At 35.0% G+C, this 21,266-nt stretch overlaps 1 protein-coding gene and 1 pseudogene across 1 annotated transcript in view; both read left to right on the top strand.

Moving 5' to 3' along the window:
- The window catches only part of FBN2 (fibrillin 2), a 257,218-nt gene that overhangs the window by 223,100 nt on the left and 12,852 nt on the right, over positions 1–21,266 (top strand). Inside the window, exons 49-60 of the mRNA XM_039848604.1 lie at positions 2,529–2,654; positions 3,298–3,450; positions 4,253–4,318; positions 4,627–4,752; positions 5,327–5,446; positions 6,421–6,543; positions 7,007–7,138; positions 15,076–15,201; positions 16,516–16,722; positions 17,652–17,777; positions 19,363–19,485; positions 20,896–21,012. Coding sequence (XP_039704538.1) covers positions 2,529–2,654; positions 3,298–3,450; positions 4,253–4,318; positions 4,627–4,752; positions 5,327–5,446; positions 6,421–6,543; positions 7,007–7,138; positions 15,076–15,201; positions 16,516–16,722; positions 17,652–17,777; positions 19,363–19,485; positions 20,896–21,012 — 1,545 coding nt within the window. The remainder of the gene's footprint in view (positions 1–2,528; positions 2,655–3,297; positions 3,451–4,252; positions 4,319–4,626; positions 4,753–5,326; positions 5,447–6,420; positions 6,544–7,006; positions 7,139–15,075; positions 15,202–16,515; positions 16,723–17,651; positions 17,778–19,362; positions 19,486–20,895; positions 21,013–21,266) is intronic.
- On the top strand, positions 19,586–19,704 carry LOC120590982 (uncharacterized; annotated as a pseudogene).

Raw genomic sequence — 21,266 nt, 5'->3', positions numbered from 1 at the left:
TAAACATACAGCTACCTACATCTGTTTTATTGGACCATCAGAAATGATTTGAAGAAGGAGTGGTGGGAATACAGAATTTAGGGATGTGGGATTTTTCATTAACAGAAATCTTACACTAGTTAAAGAATATTCAGCGTTCTCTAATCTTTTTTCCAAATGTCAACAGAGACTTTCTGTTGAATTTAAAGAGTGTCTACAAAAATTGTAATCTTTGGCAACCAATTTTAAAACAGCTATTAAAGGTGTCCAGAGTCTTAGAAATGTGAGGCAGAAAATCTTGACAGCTCTGTTGAGACTTTTTTTCCTTGGGAAGGCCTCATGTCAAAACAGAAAATATTAATCCATTTGTCATAACAGATGTTTTTTTCTGTTGAAACTCTTCCAGCTTACAAGAACATTTGTAACCACATCAAAACTGGGTCCCAGAATTTCCTGGTGGACATGATGAAGGCCGACCTTTTTACAGTTACTTTATTTCACTTTGATACAAATTATTTTTTACAGTCTTGTTGAAATTCAGAAGCACCAGCATCTTAGTGTGATTACTAAGGGGTTTTTCGCCTTCATGTTATCCAGTTTCTTTTAAAAAAATTCTGTGTAGTTCTGCTGTTCACATTTAAGAGACATACAGACAGAACTGAAAGAAACAGTTTACTCCATCAAATTATTTTCAGACCATATAATAACATACAATTGGTATACCTCATCATTCCAATTTGGTCTTTATATCTATCTTTTCCCTTTTCTGTCTGATAAGTAATATTGTAATATTGTCTAGTGTTTTTAATACTAAAAAAAATACTAGAAACAGCTTAGTAATAAATTTATTGAAAAATTAAGTTTAAGATCCTTTCTTCCGTTTTCTTTTTTCATATTTAACCTCAGTTCTTTGTCATCCCTATGACCCATCCCTTTGTGAAACAATCCACAGTTAGCAGTGTGTCATCCATAGAAATACATGTTTCTTTGTATCAAAAAGATTCAACTTTTCTCTTAGTGAAAAATATCTATGATTCAGTTACATTATTAAAACTTCAGAAATATTTTATTTTTCCATTGTTAGCAACACCACTGTTTTACATCTCTCAAAAATTGGTTTTTAATTAACTTTATATAAGAATATTTCCTAGTAGAGACTAGGATCTCTACTACCAATTTTTCCTAGATGAAATGCTTCCCAGCACACTCACAAACAAACACATACGTATACATATGTATACACACACACACACAAAAATCCATTCCAACATTTAGTGGACATTACAGAAAACACAGCACCTTTTAGGTGCTGGAAATAAAAAATATAGTCCTTGCCTTCACATAACTTACTACCTAACAGAAAAGCCATGTTTTGTAAGTAAACCTGTTTTATAAAACTACCCTTACGATCCAGTGTGACAGACACTGTCCTGTAGGTATGTTCAGGATGTGAGAACACAATGAATAATGATGGTCGTGGTGAGAGGATGGCGTGTCAAAGAAGCCCATCACAAAGGATTGGTGACATTTGAGATGGCTCTTAAATGTTGGATAGGAATTTACTAATTAAAGGAGGGAATGGAACAAAGAAGTCCATTTGAAAAGACAAGTGACACAAGCATGCTAAGGGGCATCGAATGGCCAGCAGGGTGGAGCATTGCGGGTTTTTTTCAGAAAGGATGTGATATACTCACTCATAAAAATTCTGCAAATATAAATTGAGAACATAATATGTGCCAGAAACTATGCTAGACTAAGCTGAAGGGGTAACAGTGATCCAGACAGACAGATACGTCACTTCCTCATGGAGCTTACATTCTAATGTGCCTGGAATTGTGTAATGTTTATTTAGTTAGTTAAAATAACCCATTAAATAAGCACTTCCAATGAAAAAAGGCCAAACATCACTGGTAGGGAATCCTTACTTATTTTAAGGAAGGAACTATTCTGGCGTGAGGTGAGAATGATGAAATTCTCAAAACATGTCAGTCCTCCTAGTTTCATAGGCAAAGATTTTCAAATAGATATGTGTTTTTGAAAGACAGTAGGAAGAGAGGGAGATACTGTAGTCAATTAGGAGATTTATGGCAATCTTGTGGCAAATAATGTTGAGTTTGAATGGACAGAGGAGGCAGAATTGACAGGCCACATGCTACTTGCATGTGGAGGTTAAAGGTCAGGATAAGGAATAACGATGATTCCAGGATCCCAACTTGGGTCGCTGAGAGGAGCATCAGAGAAGGAGACCTGCTGAGCCCACAGTGCCTGTGAGACATTGACCTGGTCATTTCAGAGAGGCGGATAGATATGTATATACCCCTAAGGATGAAGTGCAGGGAGCTGGGGCATACGGTTGGTTGAAACTAGATATAGTCTTTGACTTTTGAAGCAATAATAGTTTGCTTTTAAAGAATAAGTAAGACATGTACTTAATCTCATTTCATATTAAATATCCAATGGCTAGTGGACTATTGTAGTATGAACAAATTATTTATTTTGAGCAGAGTAATGATTTGATTAAACAAATAAATTCTCCTGCTGTTCTGCAGATATAAATGAATGTGACGAAGATCCCAACATCTGTCTTTTCGGTTCCTGCACCAACACTCCTGGCGGCTTCCAGTGCATCTGCCCCCCTGGCTTTGTATTGTCCGATAATGGACGGAGGTGCTTCGGTAAGCTTTGGAATGACTTCCCTGTAGTAACTTGCCCTTAGAAACTTCAAAGCTGGACAGTAAACCAACATGCTAGTGTTTGGCACTGCAAAGTCCACGTATGTGGCAAATGCATCATATGTAAGTGAAAAATGTAGGTCTTAAAAGTATATGCACTGGACAATTTTTAAGGTACTTTGAATTATTGACTCTGTTTCTATGTTTTTTTATTTCGTACTAAGAGAAAAATTCTTATTTTGTTTCACTGTTTTCATTTTTTTGTTGGCATAGATTTGTTTGTACATTGGTATATGAGTTGTTTTTGATGTGACTTAACTTGCTGAAAGTTACCTAGCTTGTTTTTTAGGCTGCAGTGCAACAATGGAAAAAGAGATATAGAAATCATTTTAATACTGAGCATGATTTCTCAAATTTCCCAAGCACATTATAAAAATATTTTAATTGTTTTGAATAATTAGGTCAACTTAAATTGGCAATTGAAATGAGCAGTTGAGGGTTCCCAGACCTCTTAACTGCTAATCTGATCTGCATCATATGCTCAGCCCATGAGAAAGGTTCTGTCAGAAAGAGTGTTCTGTGCAAATTATTCCATCTTTTCTAAATGATCAGTAAGGAGATCTGTGATGTTTGCTTTCTTGATTAGATACTCGCCAGAGCTTCTGCTTCACAAACTTTGAAAATGGAAAGTGTTCTGTACCCAAAGCTTTCAACACCACAAAGGCAAAATGCTGCTGTAGTAAGATGCCGGGAGAGGGCTGGGGGGACCCCTGTGAGCTGTGCCCCAAAGATGATGAAGGTAAGAGCACTGACGTAAAACACTGCTTTGTACTAGTTTGGGAATGTTTATCAGAAGTTGGTTCGATTATGTATTTTGTGAATATTTCGAGGGTAAAATTATCCCCTCATATCTAAATGTCCATTGTTCAGTGAGCAACCTAATCTGAGGGACTTTTTTCAACTTCTGTATTCGCCATGTGTACACACAGATAGTTACCCTGTTATTTCACTTTTTTTCCCCCCAAGATTAGTATTATTTGCTTTCAAAGGAATGAATTTGGGAGGCCCAGGGCAGGAGATGCAAGAAAGGGATGAAAATTATATTCCACATTGCTGCAGGAATCCCACGTGGGTATTATATCACTGGCGGGGCTCTCAGAATCTTATAAAATTCTGAGAAGCTGAGTCAGCACAATGGCCATTTGTTGGAAGAGACCAAGAGCTTCTGGGTCTTGTTAGCACAGCTGAATTATAAGCTAATTCCCAGCAAGCTCAAAACTGGCTTGGTCTCTAGGTCAGAGATGGCTTCTGTGTGTAATGAGCAGAAGGGGCTCTTTAGCTGCTCAGTGGTAAGTGAGCAAACAGAACCAGAACCCCTTAGTAGTTGGCACCCTGGAAGGAGCTGGGCAAGCTCAGGCAACCTTCTCTAAATATGCTCAGTGCTGCTTTCAAAACAAATCATAAAAGTAAAATAAAAGATTTGTTAAAATGGCTCTGTAGTGGAAAAATAAGTCTTATTCAAGTATATTGTTAATCATTTCTTAAGTTCTCTGATAATTGAGACTCATCAATAATGGGGAATTTCTATTTTTTCTCCGTAGTTGCATTCCAGGACTTGTGTCCTTATGGCCATGGAACTGTTCCTAGTCTCCATGACACCCGTGAAGGTGTGGTTTGATATATTTTACTCCTATGGTCTCCTTTTATATGAATATATGATTGTACATTTATTTTATAAATCATGCTAATTTTACTGTGTAATATATAGTATATATTTAGTGTACATATACAATATTTATTATATATCATATGAGTTGCATTTATCATAAGACTGTTGTGGTATGTGAAATAGGTATTTCTCTGGTAAAAGAAATGTTTATATGTTTTAGAAATTTTAAGTCTCTGTTGACTAGATATACACAGCTTTTGCGTATCTTTTTATATGAGGAAGTTCATGGGCAATTCTGTATTTTAGATGTCAATGAATGTCTCGAGAGCCCAGGCATTTGTTCCAATGGTCAGTGTATAAACACAGACGGATCTTTTCGCTGTGAATGCCCAATGGGTTACAACCTTGATTACACTGGAGTTCGCTGTGTGGGTGAGTGTTACCTCTACATTACACATTTTTAAAGTTCTATTTTATTTCTCATATTCAGCAAAAGGTCTCTCAGGCACCCTGGGTGGTGGTGGGATTTGCAAAGCCAAGATAAGTAGCTGGTAACTGCTCTTTCTTCTCCCATCCTCCATTTTCCAGTAGGCCTGGTTTATGTGAAGATGGAGAGAGTTGCCCAGCCTCTGCCATCAACCAAATATTCAAACTCTGATGTGTCTAGCGATTTACAGTTGCCAAAACCGCTAACTGGAAAAGAGACCATTTTACTTTACGAGTTTCCACGCCTGCTCTTGTAGCAGAAAACCACATCCCTCTCTGGGTTTGTGATTTTTAGGGCAAGCACAGCTGTCTGGGTCTCGGAGCATTGCACACTTGATCCTTCGGGGTCCTCTGCACTGCATGAAGGCCAGACAGCCAAGGCCAAGAGGAGTGCAATAGTCATATGTGCCCTGCCACTGGTCCTGGAAATGTGGGAGGGCCAGGTGGGTATTCATGGTATGCTCCTGTTAAACTAAAACTTCTCCAGATTTTGTGGCATTCTCTTATTCTTCTTTTTCAGATACTGATGAATGTTCAATCGGCAATCCGTGTGGAAATGGTACATGCACCAATGTTATTGGGAGTTTTGAATGCAATTGCAATGAAGGCTTTGAGCCAGGACCCATGATGAATTGTGAAGGCAAGTGATAATTTTCTTATCATTTCTTGACATAGAAAAGGCTTTTCATGTCTCGGCTTTTATTTACGTTGTTCTGATATCCTATTTATGGTTATATTTATCACAAATATGTTTTCTGTGACTTAAATGAGCATAGTTACAATAGATGTTTAAAGCCCTTGTCTGATAATTTTAGCATCTGGATCATCTCAGAGTTGGCATCTGTTGATTGTCTTTTCCCTTGAGATTGGGTCACATTTTTCTGGTTCCTCATTATGTTGGTTAATTTTGGATTATACCCTGGATATTGTGAATGATATCTTGTGGAATCAGTGATATTACTTCTAAGAATGTTGATGCATTTGTCTTAGCAGGCAGTTAACTTGGATGAACATAAAAGCAGACTGTCAGGCCCGTGGAAGACAACGGTTCAAATTTCAATTCTGCTTTTTAAACCTTAGTGACTAGCTTCTTTGATTTTCCCTACACATGCATGTTTAAGTCAGTAACTTGGGCTGACCTTATAAAAAACAAAACATAACAGTAATAGTGTTTTTCCAGCTCTGGCCCTCTTTCTGGGGTTCCCCTTCACTTTTCAGCAGCCTGGGCTGCTCTTAGGCTTTCTCTCCCGATTCCTCTGGACAGAAGCTGGGAAGTTTTCTATTAACAATTTAGCTGCCAGGTCCTGCTACTGTTCCAGGACTGTGGCCATCCACAGGGTAATTTCAGAAAAAGAAAAAAATTGAGAATTTATTCCTTGTTGGTTGTTTACAAGTTTCGACTCACCACTAAAAACTACTTTAGTTATTTCTAGAATTTATAGTTGTAATTTGCTGGAGGACGAGTTTGTTAGGTACCCAGTTCTCCATACCAGAAGTGGAAGTTCTAGTATCCCATTGCTTTCTATATGACTGCCAAGTAAATACATCAGTGTTTATTGAAACAAATAATTAGAATGCGAGGCTGAGCACATGGCTCCCTATTTCTTTGATCAGATATCAATGAGTGTGCCCAGAACCCACTGCTGTGTGCTTTCCGCTGCATGAACACCTTCGGGTCCTATGAATGCACGTGCCCAATTGGCTACGCCCTCAGGGAAGACCAGAAAATGTGCAAAGGTAAGGCCACGGGCCAGGGAGGAGTTGGAACTTTATTCGCCATTCTGGTTATATATATTTTAATGATTTTATTGTCCTCAGCTGTCTTCTTTTAGAGCTTTAGAGAAATGTTTATGACAGCATTTTGCTGGTAGATTTCCATACAGAGATAACAAGTCACTTAACGGTCTGTCCAGTCAAGTCGAAGGAAAGATGAGTTGTAGAGCTCACCCACTGTCATACTCTTGGGTTCTTATTAAAGCAAAAATTGCCCTTTCCTGTACTTCTTACCATTAAGACCAATACCGAGACTTATAAATCTAGAATATAGCCAAAAGTTGAAGAAGACTAGGTTCCTCTTTTTTCTGTCACACGATATGATTACATTTTAAGAGCCAGAAGACCAAAAACGTGACATAAAAGTACTAAACAATATTCTGCTCCTGTAAATTTTATATTTTTTTCTATTAAAAATATTTTATAGACCTGGACGAATGTGCCGAAGGGCTTCATGACTGCGAATCTAGAGGCATGATGTGTAAGAATTTGATAGGCACCTTCATGTGTATCTGCCCACCTGGGATGACCCGAAGGCCCGATGGAGAAGGCTGCGTAGGTAAGGCTTTGAGAGATGATGTCGCTTCTTTCACACTCCTACTGCAAGACAGAGTTCTGGCACTGTTCCTAAGTCATCCTAACTGTAAGCCAACTATTTTTCCAGCTGTTTCAAGACTGTGCTATACTTAGATTTCTTCCATCTCAGAGCTCATGCCAATCTAATAGGTTCTGGATAATGCAGTTGCAATTATGTCTATCTTAGAGTATGTGTCCTCTTGTTTTTCATAATTCTGTGTCCTGTAAACCTAAAACACTAAATATACAAGTGTAGAAAAACTCCTTGAAAGAATTATGCTCATATAGCAAAATAAAAGTATGAGTTAATAGTCTCATTTTTTTTTTTAATCACTCTATGAATGAGGAGAGTAAAGAGGCAAATAATCTCCAGAATCCACTTACAGGCTGGACATCTCTGTGACTTTGGCCATATTTTTTAACATAGTTGAGCCTCAATTGATTTATCTATAAAGGGCTGAATCTCTAAGATGACCTCAAGAGTTTTTTGTTTTGTTTTGTTTTTTTCACTAAATTTGTTTTTTTCATTAAATTTATTAGAGTGACATTGGTTAATAAAATTATAGAGGTTTCAAATGTACAATTAAATAGTACACCATCTGTATATTGCATGTGTGTTCACCACTCAAAGTCAAATGTCCTTCCATCACCATATATTTGACCTCCTTTATTCTTATCTACCTCCCTTGCTCTCTTTCCCTCTGGTAACCACTAAACTGTTGTCTGTGTCTGTGAGTTTTTGTTTGTTTGTCTTGTTTGTTTGTTACTTTCAGTTTTATATCCCACATATAAGTGAAATCATATGGTTCTCGACTTTCTCTGATTTTATAATGCAAGCCAAATTCTCAAGCCATAAAAGATGGTCATGGCCATCCATTATCTCATCATTTCTTCCCAAAAGTATTGTTACCTAGGCCACTGCAGCCCACTACAGTCTTCCTCCTCCTCGAGAACAAGTGGCTCCCCTTCCTTTAATTAAGAACCTGCTCCTTTCTCCTAACCTCCAGTGCCTAGAAAAATGTGGGTATTTTTGGAGGAACATTTGAAGATTACTAATAATTTCTTATTTTGAAAAAAAAATAAGATTTCTTAACAGTGAATCTATTAATGATTGCCCGGTGCTAGGAATCAAAATATAAAGAGTAGCTGCAAATGAACACTAGGGATCCCTTTGGGAGTTAGAAACATTCTAAAACTAGATTGCAATGATTGCACAACACTTTAATTTTACTAAAAAGCATTGAATTACACACTTAAAATATGTAAATTATATAGCATCTAAATTATACCTCAATAAAGCTGTTTAAAAAAATAGATGTACTACAGGAAAAGAAATAGAAAGATGTTCATTACAATTTTGCTTGTGTTAACAACAGCAAAAATGAATAGGAAACAACCTAAACGACCATTATAGGGAGGACAGCTTAGTCCATGTGGCATATCCATGCTATGAAATGTCACACAGCAGTTAAAAGGAATAAGATATATATATCTGAAGTACTGAAGTAAAAAGAACTATAAACATATGGTTACAGAATAATATGTATGATGTGTCATATTTTAAAGAAAATTACAAATAATACTATATTTCCTGACCAGGGAAGATTCTGAGATTAGAGGTTACTGATCTGAAATGAATTTAACTTTATCTGTCAATTTTCATTTTTTACAAAGAAGGAAACTTCTGAATCACACGTGTAATATAAAACTAATTTTTAAATGTATGCAACAACCTATCACATTATGATTGGATTTCGTAGTTTCTTTTATATTAGATATTTCATTTAAGTATACTACTTAATAAAGTTAAAAATGGATTACACCAGAGGTTTAGTTGTGCAATGCTTTTTTCAAAAATGCTGTTCTTCCAAACTCTGAAAACCCAGAAGGTAAACCTAGACTCCTAAGTCATGTTTGCAGAATAATATATGTTCCTCAAAATCTAGCACAAGGCAAATGCTAACATGTATGGAACTGTAGAAGTAACATGTATGGAAGCCATTGTGTACCATCCTGTTTTCTTATTGTACACGAGGTTTATTATCATCCGTTTCTCTCTCTTTTTTGTTTGAGTTTGTATGTGTGTTTGAATTTCATCCAACTAAAATACTTAGAAATATGTTTGTTTTTTATTCATGGAAATTTCTTATTTCTCTTATTAGCTGAATTTTACATTATACTGTTATTACGTTTATATGTATGTTTCCTGGAAAGAGGGGATAGCCATTGTGATCAAGAATCCAGGTTTCTTCTGATCCTGGATGTGTCATAAATGAGCTGAGTGACTTAAAAGTGACTTAATTCTCTGTGCCTCAGTTTCCTCACCTATACAGCAAGAAACTATATGATTTGGTGGGGAAAAAAAGGATATCTGCTCTAGCTCTCATATTCTGTGGTATCATGAACTTACTTAAAAAAAAAAAAAAAGACCCAGAGCAGCATTATACATTTGTAATTTTTTCATTGTTAAAAGATGCTACAAAACATACAAGTTCTAAAACTTTTCTGATCCTCAAGCTTTTCATGTAACCATGCTGATAACTGAAACTTCTACAAAACTGTTTTTGATCATCAGAAAACTCTTTGTAGAAAAGTTTCATTTATTCACACGTTTTTACAATTAGAAATTTCGTAGTGAACAGCCAAAATATTGAAAAATGTTTACAAATGTCAGAATGAAAGATAAAGCCACACAGAAAAAAAGAAGAATGCTGAGTATAATGAAATTGAAATCCAACAAAATTACCCCCCAAAATTATCAAATGCAAAGGAACTAAAAATATTATAGGGTAAAGAATTAAAGTTATGCAGAAAATCTAAAACCTCTAAAGAATACTGTAAACTTAATCAGAGATGGAAATTTGACTATACAATGTATTATGCCCCAGTAATTACTTTTGAAAGAAAAAATAATGAGTAGAGAAAAATCTAATAATTAGAAAAATTTTACCAAGATCTTTAAATTTTAATGTAAATTCCGACATAATACTTTTGGGGATTCCTTAACATTATTTAAATGTAATTGAGGGGAAAGAAGGCTTCATTTTAAATATAATGGAATAAAAATGTGTTACTTTACTCTTGTCCTCTGAAGATTTTAGAAATGTGGCAGGGGAGGGAGAGTACTGTCTCAGTTTAAGTGAAGAAGTGGTCACAACTGCAGACTCTGAGAAGTATTCTTGAAATAAAAAAAAATTTCAAACAAAAACTCAAATGTTCAGTGGCATATTTTTCTTTAGACTTTGGCAGGATAGAGATATCTATAAAAGTAACTGCCCCAGTTTAAAAAGTTCCTCCAATAATCTTCAATAAGAAGATAAGAGACATAGGTGAATGAAAGAAGTATGGAATGTTTTTGTAGAAGCCCAGTTCTATACTGAAGTGTCAAGAGATATAGAAGGGAAAGAGAAATCCGAGTGACATGCTGAAACTTAAAGGACTATACTCAGAGCCACACTGATCCCTTAAATTACCTAAAAGTTTTAGTGCAAAGAGCATAACAGATTTGGTGAAAGAACAAACTTGAAACTGTTGATTATTCTCAGTTCAACACTGCTGATCTGCTGCACTATCTTTCAGCAAATAGCTGAATTGGAGAAAATTGTTCAAAGGTAAATAATTACACAAGATTGCAACAAATGTATTTATGCTGGGGGGAAAGGAAGAATGGAAAATAAAGAAGATATAAACTAAAACACCTCAGGAAACAAAAGAAAAAGAGTTTAGAAAAATAAAAATTCAAATGGATAGAAGAGATTGAAAAAGAAGATAAAACAATATCAAGAGATAATGATCTAGCAGAGCTTAGGAAAGAAATATAATTACCACAGAAATTAAAGTCATAGAAGTAATAAAAAATAGAAAGAAATGAAAACAATCAGTAATGTGGATATGGAAATGACTAATAAGGTGATAGGAGTAGAAGACAAAGAAATTCAATATGTGCATAAATGAAGTCTCTGATAAAAAAGTAAACAAATAAAACAAAAAATATTTAAATATATTCAAGTATTTGTGGAAGAAATTCTTGTAGGAAATATTTAAATACGCACATCAGAAGGTACACTGCTCCATGGAAAATCTTGCAAAAACCATCACTCATTTTTTTTAATTAACTTATGGAATATCTGCTATGTTTGTAATTCTGGGGATAGCATAATAAATTGGAAGGACAAGTTTTTCCATACCCCCCACCCCCACTTTTCTCTCAAGTAGTTTATGTTCTAGTCAGAGAGAAACAAATATCAAACAAATAAAAAAATAATCAATACGATAATTTCATACAGTGATAAACCTTTTCTAAGAAAATAAGATTTAGTGATTGAGTGGGAGCTACTTTAGAATACATTTTCAAGGAAGACTTCTCTGATGAGGTAGCATTTGAGCTGGGACCTAGAAAGGAAAAATAAGGAAATAAACAAGAATAAAGATTCCTAAGGCAAGAATGAAAGCGATATAGCTGGAGTTTGTGCTAGAAGAGCGGTGTGAGGTAAAGCCCAGAGGAAAGCAAGGGCATTGCAGGCCATGATAAAGAGTTTGGTTTTATGTTAAGTGCATTATGGCGGAGGGATTCAGAGTGTGGGCCAAGAAAATGGATGGTAAATACGAGAAATGTAGTTTCATATCTACTAGCTCTGTGACCTAGGGCAAGTTGGCTTCCCCATGTGCCTCAAATTCCTCATCTGAAAACAAATAGGAATAATGAGATAGATCATTTACCTCATAAGATCGTTGGGAAGATTAGAATAGTGAATTCATATAAAACCCTTAGAACAGTGCTTGACATATATAGTAAAATTTCAATTAAGTGTTAGTTGTTATTACTGTCTAATTTACATTTTAAAAGGCCTCAGGCTGTCTTACAGATAATGCATTGTAAGGGTGTAAGAGCACAGAAGCAGGATTCATTTAGGTGGCTATTAAAATCATCAGATGAAGAACAGCGGAGGCTCAGATAAAAGCCATAGTAGTGTAAGAATGTGATGAAATGCACGGATTTAGAATATATTTTAGAAATAACAGAACTAGCTAATGTATTGATTGGATATGGTGGATAAAGAAAGAGGTATAAAAGATGAGTCCTGGGATTTTTTCATGCACTCATTGATCGGATGAAGCTACTATTAAGCGATAAGGAGAAGACTGATTGGAAGAAACAGGTGTGATTGGGGGCACAGTAGTAGAGAAGTTCTGTTGGGACCATATTAAGCATCAGATATGTATTAGCTTTCCAAGTGGTATCATCAAATAGGCAGATGTATTGATGAGCCAAATTGCTGGCAAATAGGTAGTGTTTAAAAAATTATAAGATTGGATGAGAACACAGAGAGAGAATAGAAGAACATGGAAAGTGGAAGAAGCAGTAACTGAGAGACTGAGATCTGGGCACTCTAATAGAGTGATTAAAAATATTTAGGAGACTAATATGAGTAGCCATTTGGGATAAGAAGTCCTCCAGGTCATTGGGGAGTCATGAGAGTTAAAAGAATGGATTATTCAAACACCTTGGGAGCAGTCGCTTGTGTATGATGCTGATGAGATAAGAATAAGATACAGAGTAGTAGTAATTGGATTTGGTGACCTCTTCAGGAATAGTTTCCATGTAGGGGTAGAGGACATGGGTTACAGAAAGAATCAGTGGTGAGGAAGTAGGAATGACAACCACAGATCACACTTTCAAGAAATTTGTATGAAACCACAAAACACCTTGAATAGCCAACACAATCTTGAGGAAAAAGAACAAAGCTGGAGTCATCATGCTTCCCGATTTCAAACTATATTATTGCTATAGTATTCAAAATATTATGATATTGGCATAAAAACAGACATATAGAGCAATAGAACAGTATAGAGAGTCCAGAATTAAACCCATGCATATATGGGTTCATTTTTGACAAATGAGCCAAGAATATACGACAGAGTCTTTTCAATAAAAAGTGCTGGGGAAACTGGCAGCCACATGTGAAAGAATGAAACCGGACCTCTATCTTACATCATATATAAAAATTAACTCATAATTAAATACTAGAAAGAAAGACCTGAAACCATAAAAATCTTGAAATAAAACATGGAGGATAGGCTCTTTGACAGTGGAACTATGTCAAACTAAAAAGCTTCTGCTCAGAAAAGGAAATCATCAACAAAATTAAAAGACAACCTATGGAATGAGAGAGACTATTTCCAAAACATGTAACTAGGAGTTAATATTCAAAATATACAAATAAAACCCAATAGCTAATAATAATAATCTGATTTTAAAATGGACAAAGGACCTGAATAGACATTTTTACAAAGAAAACACAGAAATGGTCAACAGGTATATGAAAGAGTGCTCAATATCACTAATTGCCAAATAAATGAAAAAAAAAAAAATGAGATACCGCCTCATACCTGCTAGGATGTGGCTATGATCAAAAAGACAAGAGACAAGTGCTGAAGATGTGGAGAAAAGGGAACCCTTGTGCACTGTTGGTGGGAGTGTAAATTAGTGCAGCCACTATGTACGGAGTGTGGAGGTTCCTCAAGAAATTAAAAATAGAACTACCATATTATCTAGCAATTCCACTTCTGGGTACATATTCAAAAGAAACAAAACTATTATCTCAAAAAGATAGCTGTACTTCCATGTTCCTTGTAGCATTATCACAATGGTCAAGGCATGGAAACATTCTAAGTGACCGTCTGTGGATGAATGGATTTTTAAAAATGTGAGATAGATAAATTAGATAGATAGGTAGATAGACAGACAGACAGATAGATAGATAGATAGATAGATAGATAGATAGATAGATAGATACACACACACACATATATAGTATGCTCATGGTACATAAAAAATATAACAAACCAAAATTTCTAGATAGCAATATGGCAGGTGCTATAGAGAGAGACCTGAAAGAAGTAAACTCATGCCCCAAGGTATTGTTACTTCCAGAAACTTTTGAAACAGATAGTTGATAGAAAAATATGAGTAAAGAATATGTATCAAAGTTGTTTCATGGTTACCCTTGGAAGAACAGAAAGATTATAACTTCCAAACATGAGTTAGGGATGAGAAAGGGGCATAGGAAAAGACTGGTTTAAGAACTATTAAGAGAAGTAGGCAATAGCATGGTAAATATATAACAATATAAAATGGCAGGTAAGACTCCAAACATCAGTAATCGTAATAGATATAAATAGTTGAAATCGCTAGTTAACTGATAAATTTTAAAATTTCAATTTAAATTAAAATTTTTTTTTAAATCCAGGTTTGTGCTTTTTACAAGAAATGTACCAAATCAAAATGTGAGAGAGGTTGAAAATAAGCTATTCAAGGCAAATGATGATAGCACATGCAAAATAATTGTCAATAAATTGAGGATTTAGATAATTAAAAACTGTAAAGATGAAAACAATTTATCAAAAAGATTTCATTGTCATGAGCTCTCTTATGCGCCTAACAACATAGCTTCGAAAAAGAAAACCTCAAACAAAACTTACAAAATATGAAATAAACACAATAAATAAGTATATAGAGAATTTTAATAAAACAACTTTGCTCTTTTACCCTACTCAACACTCTTCCCTAACACCATCTCTATGCCCCAGCCTTTCTTTTCTCTCACATCACAAAAACTGGCATACTCTTCCCCAAAGTTCTTCCCTCCTTGTCCGGTGTCTCAAGTCTATCCCTTTTGGAGGCCAATTTTCCAGTTCTCCATCAAACATTGTCTCTTCCCCGAAAGATCGGGGGTTGAAAACACATTGTTAAGAAAGAACCCACATAGAAGAACAATGTAAAGTTGAGAATAAATCAGTATTCACACAGGGCTAGTTTTTATCTCATATCAGTATTTTGGTAAAGAAGTTTTAAATAAGATTATTTTAAATTATAATTTTATGATTTGAGTCATTATTCACATTATTTATTTTTTAAAGATGAAAATGAATGCAGAACCAAACCAGGAATATGTGAAAATGGACGTTGTGTTAACACTATTGGGAGCTATAGGTGCGAGTGTAATGAAGGGTTTCAGTCAAGTTCCTCAGGCACTGAATGCCTCGGTAAGTTGATCTATGAGTGTATTTTACTTGGTAAATAAAACATCTGTTTTATGATGTAATCACAGAAGAGCTCTCTCTATATATCCTTGTCTGCTAAACAAATCCCTCAATCTGAGTAATCTACATACCTTTTCCTAAAGATACACATCTATTAAGATGACGTGTTTGTATGTGTGTGCATTGTATGCACATCTATGTGTAATGTAAATAACTGCCTTAAATATAGTCTTCCCCAAATTAAGATTAATTAAACTCTATGGAAAATGTGACTTTAGTCAAACTTACATCAGGGGATGATTTAATTCCAAAAGAAAATATTTGCGATGTGAGGTAAGCTCTGCTATATTAATGATATTAAAGTAAATGCCATATTTCAAAAATGCAATGAAGGTTAATTTTTATTTTATGGTACAGAAAAATGTTTTAGAAAATATTTTCTTGTGGAAAATATAAATCTCAGACATTGTGTTATAATGCATACATTGTAAACCATTTTAGTTAATTACGTTGAGGTACAAAAATATGGAGTAATAAAACTTAAAGCAAACAGAAATAAGAGCATTCATCATTTGATTTGGTGTAAAAACAGCATGTTTCAACTCTAGATTTTTCTCAAGATGATGTCATCTGCTTCAAATCCTAGGAAATTGTTCATCAGGAAAATATATTTTGGTTTTTGTTGTCTTCAATCTAGACCTTCACTAACCACTGGCCTTTTCAGAAATAGAAAAGATAACGGACATAGAAAGATAAAACCATATTAAAGATTTCTTTACCTATCTACATCAGAGAAATCCCTTTTTTGTACTAAAAAAATAAATCTACTTAGTCCAAATGTTTGAACAATCTTTTAGATGTAGAAAATATGAGATTAAATTGAATATGTACCAAATTTATAATATAGTCTAGAATTTGCTTTTCAAAATCAAATTCTGATACTTGTTTGCATACATAAAGGGAAATGTTTAATTTAATTGTTCTTTCATTTGGATTCTACAAAAACAGCAGTTTACTATCACTTAGTTGCTGATGGATCGAAGAAAATAAATCTGTTCTAAAATATATCACATTTTGTCAAATTTAATAAACTGTCTGTAGTGAAAAAAAAAACACTCTATAAACTTAACCTCCAATAAAATTTTGTAATTGTTAACCTGTCTTAAACAGTGTGACTGTTCATATAAAACAATAAATATCTTGTTAAAAATTATTGCTAAGAAGGAGAGTATCGATTGTCCTGTTTAATTTGAAGATCAAGATAATGAAGTGTTTGTTCCACATCACTGATTCTTATTGACCATGTTGTCATTTCAGACAATCGACAGGGACTCTGCTTTGCAGAGGTATTGCAGACAATGTGTCAAATGGCATCCAGCAGCCGCAACCTTGTCACAAAGTCAGAATGCTGCTGCGATGGGGGGCGAGGCTGGGGTCACCAGTGTGAGCTTTGCCCACTTCCTGGAACTGCCCAGTACAAAAAGATATGTCCCCATGGCCCAGGATACACCACTGATGGAAGAGGTAAGGAGTTGAGGATATTCATGCATATTGTCAATGCAGTGAACTTTATTAACTCAGATCAATTTGAAGGAAAAGGGGAAAAATTGGTAAAGTAATAATAGTAGTTAAAATATTTGTTTGTATATGCTTTTCGCTAATGCTCTAGAAACTTTAAAAGATGTAACCTTCACATCAAACCTAAGAGGTAGAATTTATTATTCCCTTTTTAACAAATGAGGAAACTAAAGCACAAAGCTAAGGTAACTAACAACTTATTTCCCCAAGATGACACCCCTTTTAAGGGATGGACCCAGGAGTGGAACACATCTGTCTTACCCCAAAAGCCATGCTTATAACCCCGAAATGATACTTAGTTAAATAAATGTTGCTTATTTATTTGAGTGTGCACCAGAATTCATTCTATGTGCAACATATTTGCAAACCAGCAAGTCTCATAATTGATTAGCATTTCCATTTTTTTTGGTACAACCAACTTATGTCCTGAAAAATATCGTTTTCCTCTATTACTATACAGATTCTCAACTCTATGTGATTATTTGCTAATAAAACCCTTTCTTTAGTGTCTAACACAAGTGCAGATTTGAGGCCAATCCATGGAAGATTATCACAAATTCCAAATTAGTTGAACTTCTAAAAGATAGCTTTCTAGAGCTCCCCCAAAATAATCCATATTTAGATTTCAAAATGAGTTAACTCAAACAGGGCTTTCAACACGACCTTTGTTTTATCTCTTCCCATTGCTTCAGATTATTTTTCTATCCCTTCCATGTTGCCATTCACCTGAATGATGAAAAGGTTCTCAACAATATTATGAAAGTTGGTTGTTAGCTATCTCACGTTGATTCCGTAATTTCTCTTAGTTTCTAACCAGTTTTATCCTTACATACATATTAGCTTTTGTTTTTAGTTTGTTTTTTGTTTCGTCTCAGATATTGATGAATGTAAGGTTATGCCCAACCTCTGCACTAATGGCCAGTGCATCAATACCATGGGCTCATTCCGGTGCTTCTGCAAGGTTGGCTACACCACAGACATCAGCGGAACCTCCTGTGTGGGTAAGGCAAGGCATCTCTGCGTCTGGGGGTTGTCAACTACCGTTTTCTACAAGTCAGTTACTGCCAGTGGAGCATCTTTATTATGGAGCTATGGAATATACATTTTATTTAAATGATGCTATTCCTTTAAATAATGTGGTTCTTAATATTATAGTAGTTGTGCAATGCCTTGTCCCATAATAGGGGACACAGAACTGTTCAAGTTATCAAAAAGTCTGTTCAATCAGGGAAACATAAAAATTATTAAAAACATACTTTCAACATTTTATATTTTAAGATGTATAAATGACCTGTCATTGTTTGGTGAAAGAAATGGGCTTTTGTTTATGAATGAATATGTTTGCATATAGAGAGAGAATGCTTTGTGCATGTTCCTCATTCATGTTTTTTGCATAAAATATACCAATTAAGCCACATCTAAAATTTCCAATTGCAAAGTAATTTCTGTACAGAAGCCTTCTACATTTTAAAATCTCTTTTCCTAATTTAATTTTTGTCTTATCCACACAATTCCGTGACAATTTGGGGTGATCTGCCTTTATTAAGTCTTTCCAAAGCATTCAACTTAGTTTTCATTGAAGAAAAATCTTTTCTCTTTCACATTTCATCAACTTATGTGATATCCCATTAAAGTACCTATTTCAATAACAAGTACACCTGGCATGAAAAGATTAAGAAAAAAACACTTGATTGGGCATGAAAGTAATAGAGAATAGGCTATTAATCATGAGCTTTCAGCATTCTGTGGACATCAATCAATATATTTTACAGAGAAGATGGAGATTGTTTGCTCTCAGAGTCCCAGCAGAAAAAAAGGCAACATATTCAAATGAGGACAGTTTAAGGAGGATTTAACAAAGGGACTATATCTATAAAGGTGTGGGCTGAGTGTACAGAAACCACAAGGTATAGTGCTGTGTTTTGGGGCTGTATCACTCCTGGGCCATAAAAAACGAGGGAGAGGTTATTGAAACCTGGAAAAAGAAATGTATGCACAGAGGGCCGCCTTGAGAAGAGCTGTGACCTCTGACCCAATGACTCAGTCAGTCCAAGCCCATCTTTCAGGGAGGAAATTGAGGCAATAAGGACCAGCAAGAAAACAGGGCAAGAGAACAGCCTCCTGGGCCCATAAGCAGGGTAGACCAGAGTGACGAATGGACCTCGAGGGGCAAATAAAAGATTCCAGCATGTTCTGTGACCCCACAAGTTGCCTAGGGGAGTGTCAGCCTAGAAAGTTTAAAAGAACTTCTGCCACCATCCATGTGTCAAAATAAACTCTTACTTTTAAGTTTATGGTTCTCAAATTGTAAAGCACATTAACTTAAAGCACATTAACCTGGCGTTTTTTGAGCCCAGACAGCTGTCAAGACATTATAATATTTATCCAAGATCCGTAGATTGATCTACAAAGTAAACCAGTAGATCACTTGAGTGAAAGTAGTTCTGTGCATCATTTCTCTCTGGCTGTTTTCCATTTTAAGTTAAAGAGGAAAAGCTCAAAGAACGAAGTGAGACTGTGGATGGAGGAAAGAGGCTGGTTGTTTCTTTTAACCAAGAATTTAATCTTCACATCACTTTTGCTTAGATCTTGATGAATGCTCCCAGTCCCCTAAACCGTGCAACTTCATCTGCAAGAACACGGAGGGGAGTTACCAGTGCTCATGTCCACGGGGATATGTCCTGCAGGAGGATGGGAAGACATGCAAAGGTGAGCAAGGAGTCTGGTGTAGCAGGCGGGGAGAATTAAAACCCAAGTTAGTAGTGTGCTTCTTACAGCATATTGCAGAAATTTAAAAATAAATAAAATTGTCAATGGCCATGCCACCCTGAACAAGCCTGATCCCGTCTGATCTCGGAAGCTAAGCAGGTTCAGGCCTGGTTAGTACTTGGATGGGAGACCGCCTAGGATGATCAGGTGCTGTAGGCGTAAAAAATAAAAATAAGGGATTGCAGACTGACAAGGTCCTTGCAATCTGTGAGGTCAACCAAGGGTTGCCTTGCCTAGAAAATTAAATTAAATTAAATTAAATTAAAAAATAAAAATAAAATTAAAACAAAAAATTTTGGTGAAGGAAGAGATTGAGACAAATAACTAAACTAAGATTTTTTTTACTCTTTATCTAAGATTTCATTTCTGTAAACTATCTTGATTATTGCCAAAGACTGAAAATGAATTGGTAAATTTAATTTTTTGCTTAGATAGTATCAAAAACAATTATCAAACTAAATTAGATAATTTAAATAGCTCTAATACTATACTCATATATTCAATTTTATGTAAAACTTCATCAGTATGAAATTAATGGACCGAGGAAATTCCTATCTAATTAAATTTTTGAAATACAGATTATTCTTAAGAAAACGAAGTTTTATTTCTAAGGAATATCAAAAAATAAATAACATAGCAAGCAGTGCTAGTCTCCTGTTTCTTTTTAGTGAACCATTATGAGTCAACTTAATTTTGCATATTGTTTATAAATGAATACAACTAAAGTATGTGTGTTTTTAAGTTTTAAAATGAGTTAGTCTTGTCTACATTTTATATTGCTTTGTAAATTTATTTAAATATGTTTTCCTATCTTAAATTTCAATCTAACTAAAATCACACTTTGAGTCTTTTGTTAGAATTACAGATGCTTTATTTTTGCTTTCTCAGATATTTATGATGGTATTTTCATGTGAAGCCTGAGAACTTCACTCAATGTTTGTGTTAAGACCTTTGTCAATTTTCAGATTGTTTTATTTTTATTTAGCCTATCTTTTAATAGAAATAGGTGACCAGCCGTGTACTAAACTGTGCATTAAATACAATCTTTCGGTGTGAACTTTGAAAATAGTTCGTGGAAACCAATGTGATTCATCTATTCGATTTCTTATTTTAAGAAAACTTTGTGTTTTGTCACCTTTGCCATCCTATCATAGTAGCCCATAATACTTCTCCTGCTCCCGTCTGTGAAAAGAAACTGCTTGCCACATGCATATTGAAGTCTATAAAGCTTCAAGCAAAAATATAGACAAAATACTCCTGATAGAACATGCACACCTCCTGTGGCTTCATGAGAAAAGATAGTCAGATAACATTGCTCTGATTTTCCAAGACTTCTCTCTTTCATTTCAGACCTCGATGAATGTCAGACCAAACAGCACAATTGCCAGTTCCTCTGTGTCAACACGCTAGGAGGTTTTACTTGTAAATGTCCGCCTGGTTTCACACAGCATCACACTGCTTGTATTGGTAAGACAAAACTACAAATGGGAAATTTTACAAACTTTTGATAGATGTATAAAAATTGTACTTAAAATGATAGAATAATATCTTAATACTTATATTTAGCACTAACCCCTCAAAATAATGATCTAAAAATGTTGCTAATAACATGGATTTTTTTCACAGAAACAATATCCAAAAGAAAAAGGCCTATATAGTCCAGCGTACACACAGCAGGCATATTCCAAGTGGTGCCTTTATATCACATTCTAAATATAACC

The sequence above is a fragment of the Pteropus medius genome, unplaced genomic scaffold (genome assembly GCF_902729225.1).
Source record: "Pteropus medius unplaced genomic scaffold, Ma_sr-lr_union100, whole genome shotgun sequence".
Taxonomy (NCBI): Eukaryota; Metazoa; Chordata; class Mammalia; order Chiroptera; family Pteropodidae; genus Pteropus; species Pteropus medius.
Note: the sequence above shows the minus strand (reverse complement) of the source record. Positions and strands in the feature narration are given on the sequence as shown.